At 46.3% G+C, this 21,846-nt stretch overlaps 1 protein-coding gene across 1 annotated transcript in view; it reads right to left on the bottom strand.

Moving 5' to 3' along the window:
• Positions 1-21,846, bottom strand: part of cdon (cell adhesion associated, oncogene regulated) — a 46,674-nt gene that overhangs the window by 18,505 nt on the left and 6,323 nt on the right. Inside the window, exons 2-7 of the mRNA XM_083886037.1 lie at positions 7,615-7,754; positions 6,212-6,490; positions 5,573-5,719; positions 4,578-4,721; positions 4,201-4,491; positions 3,845-4,114 (exon numbers count right to left, since the gene is read on the bottom strand). Coding sequence (XP_083742163.1) covers positions 3,845-4,114; positions 4,201-4,491; positions 4,578-4,721; positions 5,573-5,719; positions 6,212-6,490; positions 7,615-7,687 — 1,204 coding nt within the window. The 5' untranslated portion in view covers positions 7,688-7,754. The remainder of the gene's footprint in view (positions 1-3,844; positions 4,115-4,200; positions 4,492-4,577; positions 4,722-5,572; positions 5,720-6,211; positions 6,491-7,614; positions 7,755-21,846) is intronic.

Below are 21,846 nucleotides of genomic sequence, written 5' to 3' on the forward strand. Positions count from 1 at the left end.
CTAACATCAGAGCTCGTTGGTGGGTATCTGTCTTGTTTTCAAGCATAAGGCTAAGGTACGCAACATATTTCTGATGTTATTGATCGCTAATGCTAGAATAAATCACGAGAGAAGACAGAACCAGACTTCCCGACGGGTCAATTCCAAGACAGGGCGCCTCCTGTTGGCTGTTCTACCAAGTAACTCTTAGTACACATGGAAACAAGCTGCTTAAACTGCATAAACGTTTGCAGTAATCTACTGTATTTCCTGGATAACGTTAGCGTTAGCAATGGCATATTTTTATTAGCCAGGCTTGGTCCTTGTATTAAACATGTTTTGGAAAGTTCATCATAAAAGCTGAAGCAATGGCACCAGTGTCTGCCAGTGACTAACAGAGGTGGCCCTACATGTCAGACAGAGGGCGGCCAGTGCTGGAAAGTTTTACATTTTGGAACAAGCCTTTTCGATCTGCATAAAATAACACGAAAAACCTGGAGCCCCGCGCAGTGCTACAGCGCTACATAATCACGCTTTGTTTGTGTTTTTTTCATTAAACCTGCTCCAGAGCCAGAGAAGTCCACCTGAGCAAATCATGCGAGCGTGGAGCTTTATTATGGCTGACACCGGTTTGGCAGAGCCCCGGGTGGAATTTTTTTCACAGGAGCTTGGAGGAGGGAACACTTAGCACAGAACCACAAGAGCAGCGACTTCTCCAGTGTGAGGTTAAAGAGCAACATAATTCAATATTAAAACCTAGACGCGGGAATGAGCGAGTCGAATCGGCGAGGCCTTGCCACAGGGACCGCGCTGCGGGATCCTGGGGTCCAGTTTCGCAGCGTTTCGGGGGTTTTTTTGCGCAGCACCGGGGTTCGCTTTGTAAAACAAACAGGCCCAAAGCTGGTTACAGTAGAACTGATCCTGGGACTGCGGCCAGCTGCCACACATTCCACACGCCAACCATTAAAATACCGGAGAGAATCAGGACCCCAGCGCTACACGGAGTCCTCTACACCCTCGCCCCGGCTCTTTCCACTCCAACAACTCTCTCGCCTCTCCGCAAACTTCTGACTCATGGCTTCACCACAGAGAGACAGAATCCTCCTCTAACACGCCGATACAGGAGGAGGCATTTAAGGCCACGGCATCCTCATGACGGAGATGAGCGGGTATCACTCCACAGCTTTTTCCCCCCAAAAAACGGGTCAGTCCATTAGCGGAGAGTGTACCTGATGCTAACATCAATCCTCAGATTTAGCAAATAAAAAAAACAAAGACATCCAGTTAATGATTATTTAACCCTTTAAAGGTACACACCGAGAAAAAAGACCCTACAATATTTCAGATACAGGCCTCTACCAAACGGTTGAGACGTCTGTTCATAATAAACCTTGTTTGCATAATTCAGAACAAGGCACATGATGCAGAGATAGTGACTTAAAGTGTGGTCGACCAAATGGTTGAGTAGTACCTTAAAGGGTTAAAAAGATCGGAGCGGTGTTTATGCTAAATAAACAATAACCACTAATCAAAGCCATTTATAACTTGTTGCTCTAACTTTTCTTTATGCTAGCTTCGCTATTTAGGAGGACACCACATCTCCCCAGAGGTATAGTACATCCCAACGAGCAACGAGGAAAGCAGCGAGTCGTCGTCATGGCGACGGAAATAAACGAAAACAACAAACATTAAAAGAACCCCAACATATTCCCGGGCTGCTGTCTGTGATGAATTATAATAACAGACTACACACACACACACACACACATACACACCAGTCAGCATGTTTCCATGCACAGTTATTGTAGCTCGGCTACACCAGCTAATTAGGCTTCTGTCCTTGTCTCAGCACACAAGCATTAGCACTAGCATTAGCACTAGCAAGGGGGTCAATTCATTTGAATGAATGTGTTTGTCTTGGAACGCTAGGTGGCGATATGGCCCCCCATGAGCGTGAGGACTTAGCAATTTCAAAGTTCCTGCATCACATCACAGTCCAGAACAACGTTAGCTAACAGCTAGCATGCATGTTTAATTCTTTAAGATGACGGAGCATAAATTCAGTCTCCTTTTGCCATTTCTGCCTTGTTGCCGTCTGACTAGGGCTGCAACTAACTTTCATAATCAATTAATCTGTCAATTGATCTGAGATTAATTGAGAATTCGTCAATTAATCTGAGATTAATTGGGTGTTTGATCAGTAAAATGTCAGAAAATGTCACTCAAATCTGGTAATGATGTTCTCAAATGTCTCGTTTTTGTCCACAAAACAAAACATGGAACAAAAAAAGAGAAAATATTCACATTTAAGTAGCTGAAAAAACCCTTAAATCAATTATCAAATTAGTTGATGATTAATTTAGTAATCCCTAAACCCTAACTTTGACTGAACGTATACATAAAGTAGTAATCCGACTCCCTTTATCTCAGCGTTAAAACCCACTTTGATAAATCTGATTCAGTTCCATTTGAGTTTATTTTACGCTTCATGTACGTAAAGTTCGATAATCTCCAGTGCCTGGTACGTAAAAAACCAGCCCAGCACACACTGAAGTCAGAGAGGGCACAGTCTGCTGCTTATCAGCTGCATATTCTGTGTTTTGTATATAGATATCATCTGTTATTTAAAGCTCATTCTTCTTCCTGTACTCCCTACGCACCACATGTAAATGTATTAATCGACGAGGGGGGGCCGAGCGAGCTGAGGAATGGGGTGGTGGTGGTGGAGGAGGAACGGGAGGGGTTGTGATGTGTTAATAAATAAAAGGCAGTTGTGTACGACGATGACAGCTGGGTGGTCTGTTCCTCGTCATAACCCTCTCGCCGTGGCTACTCCTTTGCATTCCATGGTCCAGGGGCTTATCCCCGGCGGCGTGCACAAAGCTCACTCTCACGCTCGAGCCTCAGTTCAAGGCTCAGGAGGAGGGCGGCCTTAGCCAAACCTTTCCTAGCAGCCTCACACAAACACACACACACACAGTGAGGACTCCCTGCGGATACTGTAGACGCAAGCCCACAGAGAACCTGCCTGAAAAGACGCCTTAACTCTGTCAAACACCAGCAGGTTTTTCTTTGAGCTCCTTTAGTATCTAGCGCTAACAGTGCTAAAGGAGCTAACGCAGCTAATGGAGCGATCTGGTGTCATCATGGAAACGCGGCTTGCGTTAACGGCGGTGTTAACATGCTCAGCACTAGTATTTTTGTAACTGATGGTTGTTTACGGGACACAAGGACTGTTAGCTTTTCACATTTTGTGCTATTAATTTGGGATTTTTTTCATTTAATAAAATATAAAAAAAAACAATCATAGTGAGGATGAGCCCCAATCTTTTCAATCCAAATTTCTTAAATAGTATTTTGAACAGTGTTTTGTAAAACTGCATATCTTGGGAATAGCTAACTGGCTTTGTTAGGACTGAATAACTTAACGAAAAAATGTCTTTTAGTAAAGTTTATTTATTTACCATTACCAGCCAAGTAGATAAAGCACTAGATTAGCGCGCTAACGCCGCCGCTAATGGTGCCAACGTTAATGCACGACATGTTTCCGTGATGACTGACCGGAAAAGGTGCGCGTGATGTCATGTTTTTGTGCCGCGACACCGTTCACCAGTTAGCTCCGTTAGCTGCATTAGCTCCTTTAGCGTCGGTTAGCACGCCTACAGTTGAACTGGAGCGGTCTGTTTATCTAACGAAAAGAACAGCGTTTTTTAAGTTGAGTCGGGACTTAATCGGGAGTCACAAACATGACGTCTTTTCCCGATCAGTCGTCATGGCAACGTGTCATGGGTTAATGTGCGCTAACGCTAACCGTGCCCAGTACTATTAATTACACATCAGTGCAAGACGAATAATGTTTACATACCTGCTTGTGTTGTTAGCATTCCGAGTGACTGCACCGTGCTAATCCCGTTGTCCAGCAGACACTGATACACGCCTGCATCCCGCGGCGTCACGTCTGCAACAACGAGCGACGACTCGGAGATCTGAAAGTGGCGCGATGGCGCGATGGGTTCGGCGTTGAAGAGCCACGTGATGTTTGGCGAGGGTTGTCCTTTCGACGAGCAGGTAAAATAAGCAGAGGAGCCAGGGGAGACGAGCTGGTCGTTCAGGCCCTTCACGATAGACACGGGCTCTGTGTGGGAGGAGCAAAGCGAGACGTTAATGTCGCTGCGATCGTCTGCGGAGCGAACTAACGCTGTAACGCTCACGTTTCCTCACCGAGAACATTCACAGTGTAGTTTGCGCTCATCACAATCCCCTGCTTGGTCTCAGCTGCGCAGGCGTAGCACCCTTCGTCGCCGCTCGTCACCGCACCAAAGACAAGGTTGTTGTGCCGTTGTTGCCGCGAAGGCCCCGGCGTCACCTGCTTCCCGTTCTTAAACCATTTGGCCGGCAGCGTGGGAACACCAGACACGACACACTCCAGCGTCAGCGGCTCGGACTCCCGCGCCGTGACGGTCGTCGGAGCGGTGGGGTAAACGATCCTCACCGAGGACGAGGCGACTAAATCTGCACAGAGGAATGAACCACTTTGAGTTGCGGAAACAGAAAATGGAGGCAATTCACGTTTGAGTTCCGATGGAGGTCAGACTTACGTTTTACCAACAGCTTTGTACCGTGAGACTGCACGACCGTTTCCCCGGTGACGCGGTTGACCGCGCCGCATTTGTACATGCCCTGGTGCTGGGCCGACACGGAGATGATCTGAAGGTTTCCAGACGGAAAAACCAGATAGTCATCTGAAAGAAGAAGAAGAAGATGGCACGGTTTTAATTTAGAGTTAGAAACAGAAGAGAGAAGAAGTTTCTGTTTGCTTTAAAAAGAAATCTTTTAGAAATAACTACACTGTGGTTAAAAAGTTTGGGGTCACCTATACAACTCCATTAAAAGTCACACTTTTATTCATCAAAAGAGTTGCAAAATGAATAGAAAATACAGTCAAGACATTGACAAGATTAGAAATAATGATGGGGTGAATGAAGGGTTTCCAAATGATTTAGTTCAAGCAGTTACTTCTTTGGGGGAAGTTTGGGGTTTGTTTTCTGAGGAAAATTAACTCCTCCTATTGTTTCATCGCCTCCATGTGTCTACATTGTACACTACTGTTCCAAGTTTGGGGTCACCTATGCAATTTGTTTGTGATTAAAAGTCACTTTTATTCACCAAAAGAGTTGCAAAATGAATAGAAAATATTGTTAAGACATTGACAAGATTAGAAATGATGATTTTTATTCAAAATAATCATTTTGTTTGTGTCAAAGAACCAGCAAAACTGCTTTTAGCTGTGCTAACATAATTAGCAAACACAATGTGCCATTAGAACACTGGAAATGGGCCTCTATACACCTATGTACATATTCCATTAAAAAAACAGACATTTGCAGCTAGAATAGTCGTTTACCACCCAAATCAACAATGTATAGAGTGTATTTCTGATTAATTTAATGTTATATTCATTGAAAAAAAGTGCTTTTCCTTCAAAAATAAGGACATTTCTAAGTGACCCCAATCTTTTAAATCTAAATGTCTGACTAACATCATACGGGGGAACTCCCTCAAGCGTTTCTTGAGATTTCATGGTCACACACACCTGTCGACACGTCCATCCACTCCCCTCGTACTCTTAGTCTGGGCCGCGCTGCAGGGACACTGTGCGGTAGAGGACACTCTATGAGAGCCGTGCTGCCTTCCTGCACCGACAACGACCGCCGTCGACCGTCCTCGTATTGTGCGATTTCTGCAGAAACATAGAGAGAGAGATTTCTTCAGATCAAGTGTCCTTCTGGAGGAGCAGCTGGGTTCAGGGAATCAAAGCCAACTGAGCTACTCGAGTTGAGCTTGTTTGTGTTGGATCGCTGAGTTTGTTTATTGATGCAGCGAGCGATTTCTATTCAGCTTGATACAGTTGCAGAACGGGGGGGGGGGGGGTCAACTGCTAACAACAGCACGAAGCATCCCAGCAGGAACATAACACACTACACAGGAAAGCCCAAGGCTCATTAAGGATATCGGTCAAGAGGCATCTGGGCCGAGCGCCCGACTAAAACGTCCTACTGCTTCCTTCCCCTCCGCCGCTCAGCAGCAGGCAAGCCGAGGAAAAGCATTCAGTCAAAGTGTTCAACACTTAGAAAATGACCTTCCTTTTTCTCAAGGCAACTTCCTCTCTTTCTCAGCCGCGCTGCTTTGAAGTACACACACACACACGAGGGTCATTCACTGCATCCGTTACCTGCTACGTCCACGCGCGCCAGCCGACTGGCTGCGGCCGGCCCATGCCGTAAGCGTGCCACGCACTGATAGAGCCCGGCGTGGCTGGACGTCAGGGAGGAGATGACGAGCGAGTCTCCGTCGAGCTGCACGCCGGGCAGGGCGTCTCGCTCCAAGGGGAGGCCTCGAAAGCGCCAGGACACGGTCGCCGTCGGAGGATTCACGGAGCAGCGCAGGCGGGCAAGAGAGCCTCGATTCTGAACCAGGGAGGACGGCTCAGAGGTGAAGGATGGATACTGAGCTGGTGAGGAGACAAGAGCAGAGAAAAGGTGAGGATTTTTGTCACTGATGGTTGTTTACGGGACACAAGGAGAAAGTTTTAAAGCTTTAAAGTGTTAGCTTTGTACTTTTTTTGTTGCTACCGATGCTATTATTCTGGATTTTTTTCATTTAATAAAATATAACACAGCAACAATGACGCGTTTCCTTGACGACTCACTGGAAAAAGACGCAAGTGACGTCATGTTTACGTGACTCCCAATTGTTGAAATGGGTCTAAAGTAACGCTAAGCTAAAATAGAGGCACACATATACGCAGTACACAGGTACGCTGGCTATTTGTAGCGCTGCTCTTTTCGTTTAATAAACAGACCGCTAAAGTTCGACTGTAGGCGCGCTAACGACGATAAGGGAGCTAACGGAGCTAACTGGTAAAAGGTGCCTGGACTCAAGTAAACATGACGTCGCGCACGTCTTTTTCTGGTCAGTCGTCATGGAAACGCGTCATACGTTAATGTGCGTTATCGTTGACGCCGTTAAAGGTGGTGTTAACATGCCCAGCACTAGTATTTTTGTCACGGATGGTTGTTTAGGGGACACAAGGAGAAATTTTTAAAGCTTTAAAGTGTTAGCTTTGCAAATGTTGTGCTATTAATCTGGATTTTTTTCATTTAATAAAATATAATAAGTAAGACACAACAAACGACCGACTGGAAAAAGACGCGTGTGACATCATGTTTACGTGACTCCCGATTGTTAAAATGAGTCTCTAAAGTAACGCAAAACTTTAAAAACAGAGGCACACATACGCAGTACACAGGTACGCTGGCTATTTGTGGCGCTGCTCTTTTCGTTTAATAAACAAACCGCCCCAGTTCGACTGTAGATACGCTTACAGCGCTAAAGGAGCTAATGCAGCTAACTGGTAAACTGTGCCGCGGGCCCGCAAACATGACGTCGCACGTCTTTTTCCGGTCAGAGTTAAATCGCGTTAATGTTGACGCTGTTAAGGTAAGTTAAGCTAAGTTAAGTGCTAGCTTTGCAAATGTTGTGCTATTATTCCGGATTTTTTTTTCATCATTTAATGAAATACAATAACAAATACGACACAAAAATGACTTTTAACATTCATCAAACACAACATACATGAGCAGCTGATGAGCAGAGTCTGGCTGAGACACAGCAAAGTGGACAGGAGGACCCTTAGGCCACTGTCCATGGTGCACTTTGACCCCTGTCAGCAGCCGCGTTGTTCCGGCGCGTACGCGTCCGTCTGTTGGGCAAACCTGCGAGACACAGAAGAAAAGACAAGAGACACATCAAACCGGAGCTTTGCCGGGAAACATGACAAGCACGCACGCCAACAAAAGAGGACGCCAGACGGAAATAAACTGCAAAAACGAGATGAGGGTAGATTTCCCCGCGTTTAAGCTCGATGCAGGGGACGGAAATCCAGTGCGGGGATCCGAATGAATTCTATACGTCAATCCTTCTAATCTTTGGCAACACATCCGCTTTTTGCACACTTCCTTGATCTCCGCCTCCCACTCGTCTCCTCTGACCCGTCCTCTCACCCGTTTTCACCGTCTCCATGGAGGCAGAGATCTGGCGCTAATGGAGTGGCTCTGGAGAGACTGTCGCCTCGCTCTCAATATCACTCTCTTGTCACACCGTGTTGCTTCCTCATGGGTTCACTGTGGCCTGAAGTGCAGGCCCAGACGCACACGGGGGGGGGGGAGAGACAAGAGAGCGAAGCCAAAGTGAGAGACAGAAAAGAAGTGGAGGGGCACGTAATTAGGAGCATTCCTCGATCCCTTTTCAACTCAACCCCCCCTCCGACCGTGGCACCTCCTCCTCCTTTTTTTTTTTCCAAGAGTAATCCATGTGAGCTTTGATCCCAGGTTGCTGGTTTGGTAACCAGGGTTTGAGCCCGAGGCCAGAGGGACAATGGAACGTCCAGCTGTGATATTCACACTGGCGCTTCGGTGGCTCCGCAGACGTTAGCGGAAAGGGCCGAGCGCTGCTGAAGGGTGGGTCGTATTTAAAAAAAAAAAAAAAAAACCCCTGCGTAGGATCAGTGAAGTTGAACCATAACACTGCTCCATCTGCTCCACAATCGTGCAGGTCGGTTTGTGGAGCAAAACCAGAGATATCCACTTTAGAATTAAGACGAAAAAATCAAAATACATACTTCTTGTCGGCTGATCACTTGAATAAAAACATAAATGTTCCTTTTTTGCTATCGTTTGGGGCTGCAACGACTGATTATTACATGAATTAAGAGCCGCAACTAGCGTTTATTTTTTCGTAATCGATTAATCTGACGATTATTTTCTAGATGAATCGATGAATGGTTTGGTCCATAAAATGTCAGAAAATGTTTTAAAAAAAACGTTGATCAGTGTTTGTCAAAGCTGGAAACGATGATGTTCTCGAAAGTCTTGTTTTGTACACAAACCAAAATGATTCAGTTTTAATGATTTCTTTGTGATGTGGAGCAAAGAAACAAAGAAAATATTCACATTTAAGAACCTAAAGCAATCAGAAATCTTGTTTTAATCATGAAAAAAGCTTCAAACTGATGATCGATTATCAAAATAGTTGCCGATTAATTTAGCTTTACATGAATTACCAACTAATTTCAACAATTAAAACAAGTTCTCTGATTATTTAAGCTTCTTAACTGTGAATGTTCCCTGGCTTCTATCTTGATTTGTGGTCAAAAGCCCTATCACTGTTTTGCCAACAGATACATTTCTTTTTAAACACTGGTCTGCTTTGACACTGCCAAACCTTTAAGATATCCAATCCACATTCATCAAAAGCAGCAAATCTGGATAATGTAGTCGTACAAGTGAGTGTTTTTCAATTTGCTTGATAAATGACCCGAGTGATTAATCAATTATCAGCTGCTCCACCGCTGGCCGTGTGAGTGATGCTGAGCAGACGTCCACTCCTCTGTGATCTAACCAATGAGACACAGATGCTTTATTCACATGGCTCATTCTCACCCTCTTCATCTTCTCCCTCTCTCAGAGGGCAACATGAGAGGAGGAGGAGGAGGTGGAGGAGAGGCAGGAAATAATAAACTCTCCCAGCTCCTGGGCCCACGCCCCCTTCTCACCCCGAAAGTCAAAGGTCGGGGAAGAGCAGAGGGAGAGGGTGAAGCAGCGGGTGTCTGGTGGCCCTGGACCGGCCCCCAGAGGTCAGGCTCACACTCTCTCTGTTCCACTCAGACACAGTTTCACACAAAACAAAAGTGCTTTGAAGAACACGTCAAAAGCAATCGCGTGACTTTTCTCCACAAAGTTTATTAAGGAGTGCGAAGGAATTCTTGCAACTTTCACACCTATAGTTCGATTGCTTTGGTCTGCACCGGTCAGGAAAATGTTACAATGTAGGAAACAGGCGGCACCGGAACCGGACTAACCCCCGATTTTCACCGGAGCGGATCACTGCTACTATAATCAATGTGAGCATTTCCACCGGGCACGCCGCGGCTAATTGTGAGAATGCGCCTTACGTGGACGCACGGAGGCGTTTATACTCGCCGTGTTGGGTTAACGCTCTATACCGGGCGCGTGGAAATTCGGGGTAATCCCGTATCTCGTCTCATAACCATGGGCCCACGGTTGGTGTAGCGGTTAGCACTCTCGCCTTTGCAGCAATAAGGCCCGAGTTGGAACAAGAGGCTTTCTGCAAGGAGTTTGCATGTTCTCCGGGTTCTACGGCTTCCACCCAAAGTTCGAAAAAACATGCGCTGTATGACTGATGGTGGTGGTCGGACGGGCCGTTTGGCGCACATTGGTAGCCATGCTTCAGTCAGTCTGCTCCAGAGCAGCTGTGGCTACACGTAGCTTACCACCACCAGTGAGAATGTGTTAATTAATTTTGTTAAGTTTGTCTGCTTTCACACCAGAGGAACTGTACCGGTAGTAGAGCAGAAAGCGTGGTACGAGACCACCCCTTCAGGCAGGTCTTGGACCGGTTGATTTGGTGCGCACCAAAGTACAGAGATTACATTCACACCAGCGCAAACGAACCGAACCAACGGACCAAACGCGTTGGGTGCGCACCGAATGCTGTAGGTGTGAAAGTACCCAAAAACACATCTTTTGGACTTAAGGATTGGACAATGTAAAAAAAAATGGACGTAGACGCCCGTTGTGAAGCAATGACGTTCGCCATCGTCAGTTTTTGCAACAAGAAATCCACCTATAGAACAATAATGGTGTTTACACATATATGGGACCATCATTTACAAAACTGCCATCATGTCCTAAAAAGGACAATTTGAGACTACTACTACTACAGGAAAATCTAGAAACTTAGATAGGTGGCGAAACTGCTTCCTCCATCCAGCTTCACAGAAGACTATATCCATGTTTACAGACACTCTATGGAGATGCTACGCTACGTATGCATCTGAGTGCATGCTCTGCAGTTACAGAGTCTGTGCATTCTCGTTCAGGCCGATCAAACCCACATCTAAACGGCTTTGCATTTCTGCAGCCCACGAGTTATAACAGGCCCTGCACACTGCCCTCATGTCATCAGTGGAAACTATCTCTCTGCTGAAATAATGATATATAATTACAATAATTAACAACAGTGCGATAAAAATGCACACAGCCACGCACGGGCACATTGGTGCACGGTGCGATGAGAACCCAGCGTTGCTTTTGTAACACTCTCTTTATCGCTTTATGCCCCCCCGCTATTTTAACCATTCACTTCCTTGCAAGGAGGCAGCGCCGTGTAAACACACACACGCACACACTCATAGCTGCATATCTATCCCATTGATCTGCCGCAACGAGGAAACACAGGGGCATCGTTCCTTCTTATCTGTTTGGCTTTCCTCCGACATCCGCCACCATGAAGCCGCCTCAGTGGAGACAGACACTGTGCGGATATCTCGTATCCCTCATCAGTCAGAGTCATCATCTGGCTGCTGCTGCTGCTGCTGGCAGAAAAGGTAAAAGTCTGCTCGCTCCTGAGCAGACTCTCCAGACGAAAGCTGGAGCGACCGTTACACAAAAACGGGGAAGTCCTCATCAAATGAGGGGCGTCTCCTCCGGTCCGGTTGTCCATCAACATCCGGGTCCACTCCCCAACTCCTCTGCTCTCCTTAAACCTCCAGACTTTATAACTTAAAAAAAAAGAAGATTTTCCTTCTCATGTCCGACCTCTGATCTTGTGTTACCTGTCATGGACTTGCTTCCATTCAGTTCAAACACTCCCACAAAAGTCCAGGATACAGGTGATTCATTTCCATACAGGAAATGAATGAGAATTAATGACAATCTTCTGACACTATGAACACAGTATTGCGATTAGCATTAGCTTCTAGTGTCAGCGGATAGCATCCGCGATTAGCATTAGCGGTTAGCGTCCGCGATTAGCAGTAGCGGACAGCATCCGGGATTAGCATTAGCGGTTAGCGTCCGCAATTACATCTGGTTCTCACACAACCAGCTTCAAAACTGAGGACAATGCCGAAATATATATATATAGGATATATAGACAAAAGGAACACTTTATGAAAATAAAAGGAGGTTTGTGTCAAGTCAGTTCAAGTGGAAAATTTAAATTTTTGGGTGTGGAGGTTGTATTTTTGGGAAATATTTGACTGACACTTGGCTTCAGTGTGTGGAAGTGAGTAGTCTTTGCATAGTAGTTTTAACACAAACTAATGAGAATTAATGAGGAAATTAATGAGAATTAATGATAATCTTGTGACACTATGAAAACAGTATTTAACAACGGCAGTAAAAAGCGGTAAAGCTGAAGCTAATTTAGCGTTTGTGATTAGCATTAGCGGTTAGCATCCGCGATTAGCAGTCGCGGTTAGTGTCCGCGATTAGCATTAGCAAACTCCATAGTACCATAGGACAATTCCAAAAAATATAAATAGGATATATAGACAAAAGGGACACTTTATGAAAATAAAAGGAGGTTTTGGGTGTGGAAGTGTATTTTTGGGAAATATTTGACTGACACTTGGCTTAAGGGTGGAAGTGAGGAGGGGGGAAAAAAAGCCTCCTTTAGTCTTTGCAACTTACTTTGTGTTATTATTATTATTATTATTATAATATCAGTCACTAGTCCTTCCATGTGAATTCATTGTAAATACATACTGGACTGTTAAATAAAACAATAAAACAGGATGAGGCAGATGCCTGGTGATGACACAGGGAAAAATAAGCACACCTGACAGGCTGCCCTCAGGGAAGGGAAAGGGGTTTGAGTTTTGCGGAGGTGGAGGTGGGTTAGCGGAGGGTTAGCACCTGCATTTCTTTTTTAGCCCTCCTTCTCTGCACAGGAACTACTTAAAGCCCCATCTGCCCCCATGTGGGGCCGGGGCCCATATCCCTGTCATATTGGGTAAACAGGGACAAAAGGCAACGCGGCGTAGCATCAAAGAACCTGGAGGGCAGAGGAAGAACAGGTCACGACTGGTGCTGCCGCCTGGCCTCTGCGCTTCACGCCACTGCACAGCTGAACGAGAGACAACGGAGGCGGTGGACGGCGGCGGGCGGCTGCTGCTGCTCCTGTGCTTAGTGGTCAATTCTGATCAATACAGCGCGGAGTGTGGTACAAATTCAATAAATCAGAACGGTTGGTAGCGAGCCATGAAGCCTGAGGAGCTGGAGATAAAGACTTGAAGGGTGTAAGGGAGCAGCGGAAAAGAGCAAGTCTTTTCTGGTATGATGGTCTAATCTGACATGTGTGCTGAAGCTGATTCACATGCTATACCCCTAACCTGTCTGCACTCGCCCCACATCTCACTGACACACACACACATTCCTCAGCTCCACACACACAGAGAGACACAAACACACACACACACACACACATAAGAGATGGGAGATAAATCCATAACAAGAAGATGAGAGGTGACGATGGAAAGAAAAATATACAAGATATACAAGAAAGAACAACTCTGGGAGAGGAGTAAAAGGAGACGGGGGTATTGGGAGGTGAAACATTCACCGCGAGGTGAAAAGTTGCCAAAGCTCCTTAGTTTCTCCTCCCTCTTTCTTTGGCTTGCAGATAAAGACGCGGAGATAATGGCTGCGTCGTTCGCGTCCGCGTCTGCCAAATAAAAAAAAAAGTGACTGATGAATCAGCCCAACTGGGTTCAGCTTTGGCCGAGAAACTTCGGGGAAGAGCCTCCCAAGAGCGAGAGAGAGAGAGAGGAGGGCTCTATATCGAGACCATTACAGGGCTTCGTAAGCCCCGCTGAGGCAGCATGGGGCCCACAGAGCCCAGCTAATGAGTGGTGTGGCCTAAAGACTGTCTGATTAAAGGCTGAGACTTTATTAAAACTGGAACAGCCTTAGAGAAAGGGAGTGAGCTGGAGAAAGAGAGAGAGAAGGGACATGATTTGGAATCAAGTCAGGGAATTAGGACTCTTTTTGTTTTATACTGAGAAAAGGAACTGTCCTCGTCTGAACCTGGCATCCTGCACAAAGTTAAAGCTCCCATAGAGTGGTCCTGTTGCACATATATGCGAGTTATGGAGGTCTAACTTACATACATTAACTTGTTTTTATGGTCAAAAACCTCCAAGTTGCTGTAAACGAGCCGATAGAAATCCTCTTTTCTGACGCTGTTCCCCAGCCGCGATATTTCCGACATAAATCTCACCCCCGGATGACAGAGTCTTGTGATTGGCCAGTACCTGGAAGTGCATATTCAGCACACCAGCTCTCAGAAGCGCAGCTCCCCCCTCTGGAACGGTCGATGCACTGCTACTCATTATCAAAACATTGTTTTAAAAACATGGTTCAATGTACGCAACTGGATGCACCCGGACAAGTGCCCGGAGCAGGACGATCTGCTGTTCAGGAGAACCGTTGTTTACGTAACCGGACCGGGTTTTTTCAGAGATCTCGCTGAGCCCGAGATTACAATAAAACACAGCGTTCTCAGCAGTGGCTGAACTGTTTGTTTTGAACCTTCAGGGCTTCTTAAACAAGGTAATGACGCAGATACACACTAAAAAACAGCGTTAATTAGAACTCCCGGTCGAGGTCCGCTTTAAGCGAAGTCTGGATAAATCATAAAAACAAAGGGGGACAGCAGAAGACGAATGAGATCGTCATCGTCAACGGCTGTTTCTCTGTGTGTGTGTCTGTGCACGAGCGAGAACCCGGCATCCCAGAACCCGGCGACGGCCCTGACGACACTGCCGTGGTGCTGTGGGATCAGATGAGAAGACGAATGAAAGAAGAGGCCCCCAGGGATCAGACAGTCACATCCCACAAAGCCCTGTTTACCGAGGACACACATACCCCCTTCTCCTCCATTCCTACCCCCACCACCACCCCTCAACACCACCGTTCACCAAAGCCTGACCCTCCCAAAGTGCCAGGGCCGGGACCTGGGAGACAGCGCTAATTCCGCCCTGAGGCTTGTTGGCCAGGGACACAAACACGGGGGGGGGGGGGGGTTTTGAGGGAGACTGAATGGTACAGTATGTAAGACCCATCTTAATTGAAGATTGTCTTGTTTTTTTTCCCTGGGAATTTTTGCGAAAGGGGGGGGTGGGACGAGAGGGGCGGGGAGGTGCGGCTGTTTCCCAAGGTTCCTGAACAGCGGGATTAGCCCCAGGAGTGAAACTCAATAGCGGCCTCGGACACTGGAAACGGATCCCCGGGTATCGCCGCCATACAAGTCCACCTCGAGACCTTTTTTTTTTTTTTGCAAAGCCCATGTAACTAACAACCCCTTCGCTTTTGTCGGCGCTCTCTGGGCCCTTCTGGCTGATTTCACAGGCCTTTCAGGCCACAGGGGAACGTCTGTTCAGCACGGTAAAGGTAATGCTGGTGGAAGAGGAGGTGGAATGCACACCCTGTTGCCTGCGGGGGGGTGTGTTTAAAAACACTGATCTCCAACATGTGCCAAGAGTCTGATTCATCACGCCAGGCAAGGCGAGAGGAGAGGAGAGGGAGCTGGGGGGGATTGAGCGGCGGCCATGGCACCCGGGCAGAGGACGCCACAGATCCACATTCTTCCACATCAGCGTCGATTAGAGAGATGAGAGGAAGAGACGTCGATGCCGGGGGAGGGAAAAATGACCGAGTTTGCCAAATATCCACCTTCTCCGGGGGAGTTAAAGACACTTGCTGTGTTTCTCAGTGCTCTTGTGTAGGCCGTGAACTATGGGCATGTGGTGATCTGATCCAGCTGCCCTCCCCCCCCCCCCGCCTCCCTCCCCAGCTCTCCTGGATTCCATCACTGCTCGCGTCTCTACGGCAACAAGCGGCAAAGACGTAGACAACAGCTTCTGCTCAGTCTCCTCTCCTGATCGCCGGCTGGCTGCCGACCAAAAGCACTTTCAAACTAAAACATACGGTATATTAAAATAATGTAATTTCAAACATGTGCAGCATTGGAAGGGGGCGTCCACGCAGACACAAACAAGAGAGTGCATTTTTTAAAAATCAGCATCAAAACCAGACAAACTGAGAGTGAAAGTACATTCATTCCACCGCATGATGAATTGACTTTGCAGATATAATACAGCGACGCTCATATATTCACAGGGAGGAGGAGGAGGAGGAGGAGGAGGAGGGGTGTAAAATATTGCCTGCAAAAGCTTGAAGAAAAAACAAACACACGTCACGGGGTTAAAACATAATTAGTCTCCGTCAACTGATTCCGCAAATCTCCTGCAAAAACCCAAACAAGCAAAAACCAGATCCCTTGTATGTACAAGTCTGGAGGACCCAAAGATAAATACGCAGTTCCCCCCGAAACAGTGAGCGAGTAAACGCTTTATTTAGTTTGTCTAAATGTTTATCCGTCTCGCCTTGTAACACTCGGCGCTTGTTGTGTGGCAATTCGAGTGATCGCAAAACAAACTCGGCGGCGATACGTCAACACGACACACATCATCATCGTCGTCCCCCGAGTTTCCACTTCTGGCTCTCGGTCAAATCATAAAAACATGTTGAGGGTTTTTAAAGGCCGCGCGACGCTGCTGCTGCTGCTGCTGCTGCTGCTGCAGGGTAGGGAGGTGAGAAGTAAATGACGTTAGAGCTCTGACGATCAGCAAACATTGCGATGATACAGAAAATGTAGGTTTGTGCCTATAGGTCTGTTCAATACGTGTTGAGCAAGGAACTCAGAGCGTGGAGCTGTAAACGATGAACTGATTAATTGCTGTTCAGAATTCGGCTGATAGGAATGTAATAATTCATTAACCGACATCATCTGTTTCTTTTTAGCCGCGTCATTTCGAGGGACCGCACATATGGTGTGGTTACATCTCGCATACGTATATGTACCAGCAGAGGGCGCCACTTCAGATAAAGCACTAGCATAATTAGCAGGAAGCGAAGCTACCCAGGCTACCCGAGCCTTATCGGGAAAACCACAATTTATTCTATGAAATTTGTAAAAAAAAAATGCGGGTACTTCTTCACTCTTAGAAATAAGGGTTCCAAAAGGGTCCTTCTCCAAGGGCTGAGGTTCTACCTGGAACCATTTGCTTCTGAAAAACCCTTTCCAGAAGAAAGGGTTTCTCAAGGGTTCTTGGTAACACCAATGGTTTCAGTAAGAACCATTTTGATCCAGAGAACCCTTTAAAACCCCTTTCCTGTATAAAGGGTTTTAAATGGGTTCTTGGTGGAACCCTCCAAAAGGGTTACAGGTGGAACCTTTATAAAATGGTTCTACCTGGAGCCAAAAAGGGTTCTCCTATGAGGACAAGCCGAAGAACCTTATATGGTTCTACTTAGCACTTTTACCTTTAAGAATGTTTACGTGAGGAGGGAACGTTGGAACATGTTTACGTGACTCCCGATTGTTAAAATTAGTCTCTAAAGTAACACAAAAACCCAGAGGCACACATACGTAGTACACAGGTACCTACAGACCGCTTTAGTTCGACTGTAAGCACGCGAACGGCGCTTAAGGAGCTAACGCAGCTAGCGGCGATAACCGGTAAACGGTGCCTGGACTCCCGCACGTAAGCATGACGTCACGCACATGACGTCTTTTTGCCGGTCATTCGTCATGGAAGCGCGTAACGTGCGTTATCGTTGACGCCGTTACAGTTTGGCATTGTTGGGCTTAATTTTTGTGTCGGATGTCTCTTCTTGTGACGGCACTCTGGCCAATCAGTGGCCGGCAATCTGGCGACGTCACGCATAGTATCGCCTCAGCTCGCTTGGAACATCGCCAGACCAGGTACTAAAAAAAGTACCCGCTACCAGGTGCTATGCTAGTGGAAACGCAACTTTACCGCGACATGCCGAGGCGGGGCGAGTAGAGCCGGTGGAAACACGGCAAAAGCTTTTCCGGTTCCTTGTGGAAGTCGCGTGAAGATCCGACTATCAACGGGGAGAGCTTTTCAAGCATGCTCGCGATGTCTTAACATTTAAGCTAACCACAATTTATCGTTTATTTACTCATTCAACAGTTTGCAACCCTAACCCAGAACAATGCAGAAGGCTGGACCAAACCATATGTTCCGTCCCTCCTGACGTGAATTCCTCCACTCACTTTGAACATCTTTTACAAATAAGGGGTTCCTTTTGCTCCCCGAGGGGCCGCATCTTGGAGGAGGGAAGGCCCAAAATGGCACCCATGACCACAAGTCTGTAGGCAAGCAGCAGCAGCAGCAGCAGCAGCAGCAGCAGCAGCAGCAGCAGCAGCAGCAGCAGCAGCAGCAGCAGCAGCAGCAGCAGCAGTACCCACACTGACTTAGACTCTGATCTGGGAGCAAAACAGCCCTTCAAACAAGAAGCCCGTTTGTCAGACGGAGGGGAGTGCCAGCCACTAGTTTTGCCTTAATATAGTCTTCGCTGAACCTTTTCAACAGCGCTCACATTGGAGTTCGCAAAAAAAAACAAAAAAAAAACATGTCAGCTGTGACTTATTGGTTCAACATTTGAAATAGAAAACTGTGGTTTTTACCGAGAAGAAAAGACGATTAACTCTTTGAGCCTGCGCTGAGGCGGCAGACTAAAGTCATACAGCATATTTAGCCGGGTCAATTTCAGGAAAGGAAAAAGAAATGAATCTTCGCAAACAGGAAATCGCTGTTGAGGATGCACCAAAAAAAAAAAAAAAAAAAATCATCCTTGCATGCTTTGCTTTCGAGAGCTGTCAGCAAGTTTGCGGTTCAGGAGTTCATTCGCTGAAATCCTCCCCGAGGCTGTGATGAATCATTTAAAGACAAGGGGTCTCATGAAAATTGAAAATGATGACAAAAAAAGAGAGTGTTAAATTCCACGTCAAAAACCTCCAGGAGAGACTTTGGTTGTTCTTTTCTCTCAAACATCATGTTTGAGGCATATACGTACTCCCTTGAATCACAAGGAGAATAAAATAATGGGGGGGAAAAAGGCACCGCACCATGTGTGGTATTGGTTTACATTGCATTTCAGTTTCATTAAAGGGATAGTTCGGAATTTTGGACATAAGACCTATTTTCCTATTTTATTTTTCAGCCGGTGTGATGGAGACGTCTGGAGACGTTTTCAAGAAATTTCATTCAGTTCTTGTAGTTGCAGAGTTCGCTGGTGCTATGGCTAGCGCAAGTCAATGGTACGAGCTAGCATGGCATTAGAAACAATTGTAACGGCAGATTGTAACTATCGATGTACATGTCTGTGTTGATAGAATAATATTTGAAAGAAAACTAACCTCGCATCGCGTGAATTTTTGAGGGACTACTTTCTCAGCAGCAGCGGAATCAGTCCGCCGCTGCCATAGGCTAACAGGAAGTAAGACGCGCTGCTGCTGCTGCTGCTGCTACTGCTGCTGCTGCTGAGACATAAATCCTTCAAATTGCAAGGTTGGTTTCATTTCAAACATTCTATCAACACAGATATGTACATCGATAGTCTGCCGTTACAATTGATTTGCCTCGGGTGCACTGTGGAGTCTAATGCCATGCTAGCTCGTACCATTGACTTGCGCTAGCCATAGCACCAGCGAAATCGGCAACTAGAAGAACTGAATGAAATTTCTTGAAAACGTCTCCATCACACCGGCTGAGCTTCAAAATTCTGAACTATCCCTTTAAGAGAAAAACAAGAAGCAGACCCTCTGCCCATCTCTCAGCTCTGTCCCATGCTGCATTTCAGTGGCTGGCTGGAACATCTGTTTCTGCTGCACCCAAAACTGTTTGTTTGTCTTAACAATTAAGCCCCCCGATGTTTCTCATTTCATTTCTCAAATCTCTCGAAAGTCATTATCCAGTTTCAGGTCCTTCAAGGTTCTGATTTGTCGAAAAAACTCAACGCCAGCATCTGTTGAAAGACGCCGGGCCGGGGCATACGCGTCGGGTTACAGCGGGCCTCACCTTTGGCGTTACAAAAAAAAAAGAAGGAGCTGCGGTGGAGGAAGCCGATCGCTAACCTCCTGGAGGAACATGCTTGCCGAGTACACAGCGAGTTTGGATCATCTGTCACAGTCGGTGAAAGTAATGACGGCGTGAGCTCGGAGCAGATAAGAAAGCGCTGCTAATGACAGCGTCGCGTAAACACGGGCTGACGCGTTCGGCTACCGCGCGTTTGCCGCAGCGGCTACTTCACTCACAGCTCGTCCACTGTGTTCATTTAGGCAGACAGAGGGTGGGAAGTGTGAGTCGTTCGAAGCCGATTTGTGATTGTTTTAGCTTCTTAAATGTGAATATTTTCTGGTTTCTTTGCTTCACATAACAAAGAAATCACGCTAACGGCGTCAACGTTAGCGCACATTGACGCACGGCGAGTTTCCATGGCGACTGACCGGAAAAAAGACGCGCGCGACGTCGTGTTTACGTGACTCCCGTTTGTTAAAATTAGTCTTTAAAGTAGGGATTTGAATCTTTGGGTGTCTCACGATTCGAGTCGATTCCGATTCTCGATTCAACCGATTTGAATTATACGATTCAAAAATGTATACAATGCATAGTGTGTTGAGGCAAATTATGGCATCAAAAAATACAGTTTGTATAAGATAATGCGAAGATGTGATCAAAGGCAAACTTAATAAAAACTTACTTACTGTACAAAAACATAACTTGCATAAATAAAAGCTTAGGCTAGCTTAGTTATGAAAATAAACTGTACACAAATAACACAAACTGGTGTGTTGTGTGGTTTTTCAAAATAGAAACTTTAAAAAGATAATAATAAATAAATAAATAAATAGATTTTTGAAGTTAATGAATTGATTCCTATTTCCCCACTCCTACTTTAAAGTAACGCAAAACTTTAAAAACATACGCAGTATGCTAGTAATTTGTATCACTGCTCTTTTTCGTAATAAACAGACCGCTCCAGTTCGACTGTATGCGCGCTAACGGCGCTAAAGGAGCTAACACAGCTAATGGTGCCTGGACTCTGGTGCCGTGGTAAGTAAACATGATGTTGCGCGCGTCCTTTTCCGGTCAGTCGTCATGGAAACACGTCATGCGCTCACGTGTCCAGCACTAATGAAAATAACCTTTAGTTGCAGCTCTGGAAAGTCTTTTTTTCCCCGTTAGCTCTGCAGCTGCAGGGTGCACTCACCAACCCAGAGTCTTTCTCTGACCTGGCCATCTTTCCCATCAACCCCCTTTGCTCGTGGCTGCTGGGTGTTGTCACTCAGCACCCGCCCCCCCCCCCCACCCAGGCTTCTTGAACATCGGGGGCCGTTTGTTTGGCATTCTGCCTGAAACTCGCTTCTGTCCATCTAATGGGGGCCTGAGCACCACGTTCTGTCCTTGACGAATGAGAGCCGAAGTTCAGAGTAAAAAGGCCAACGCTGCAGCGCAGTATGACTCAATCCCTGAGCAATGAGAGTAAAAAAAAAAAAAAAAAAGGATGGCTATGTTTCAGGGGTTCAAGAACAAGCCAGGTTTTTAGCTTGTGGGTCAAGCATCAACCATAAACCGTCAGAGATGAACAAAGTGAACGAGTGTGACTCAACGACTCAACGGTCAAAATATTGACTGAGGATGATGAAAAATAATGTGGCTGCTTGAAATTCACATTTCCGCTCCGCTCCGCTCCCCACCTCTTGTTTTACGACTCTCCGTGCATTTTTCTCGGCCAAAGGTTGATCTTTCGGAGTGATAATATGACGGATCACAGCACGAAAACCAAATAAACAACCAAGCCACACTGTGATTTGGGTTTTAAATTCACTTACATTCGCTTAAGGCCAGGGCTGAGGTTTTTTTTTTTTTGCTGCCTGGCCTCAAATCTGCACTCGCTAGAAAGCGAGAAGAGAATGTGGGAGGTGCCCGAAATACACTTGAGTCGACCCATTGAGACACACCCTCTCCCACCGCACTCACCTCACATAGACTCATCCATGTCCAGATGTAAGGCTGCATTCATTTTTAATCAAGTCATTTATCATTAAGTCTATAAAAAAAAGTGATTTGTT

Source organism: Microchirus variegatus, assembly GCF_963457635.1.
Source record: "Microchirus variegatus genome assembly, chromosome: 3".
Classification (NCBI taxonomy): Eukaryota; Metazoa; Chordata; class Actinopteri; order Pleuronectiformes; family Soleidae; genus Microchirus; species Microchirus variegatus.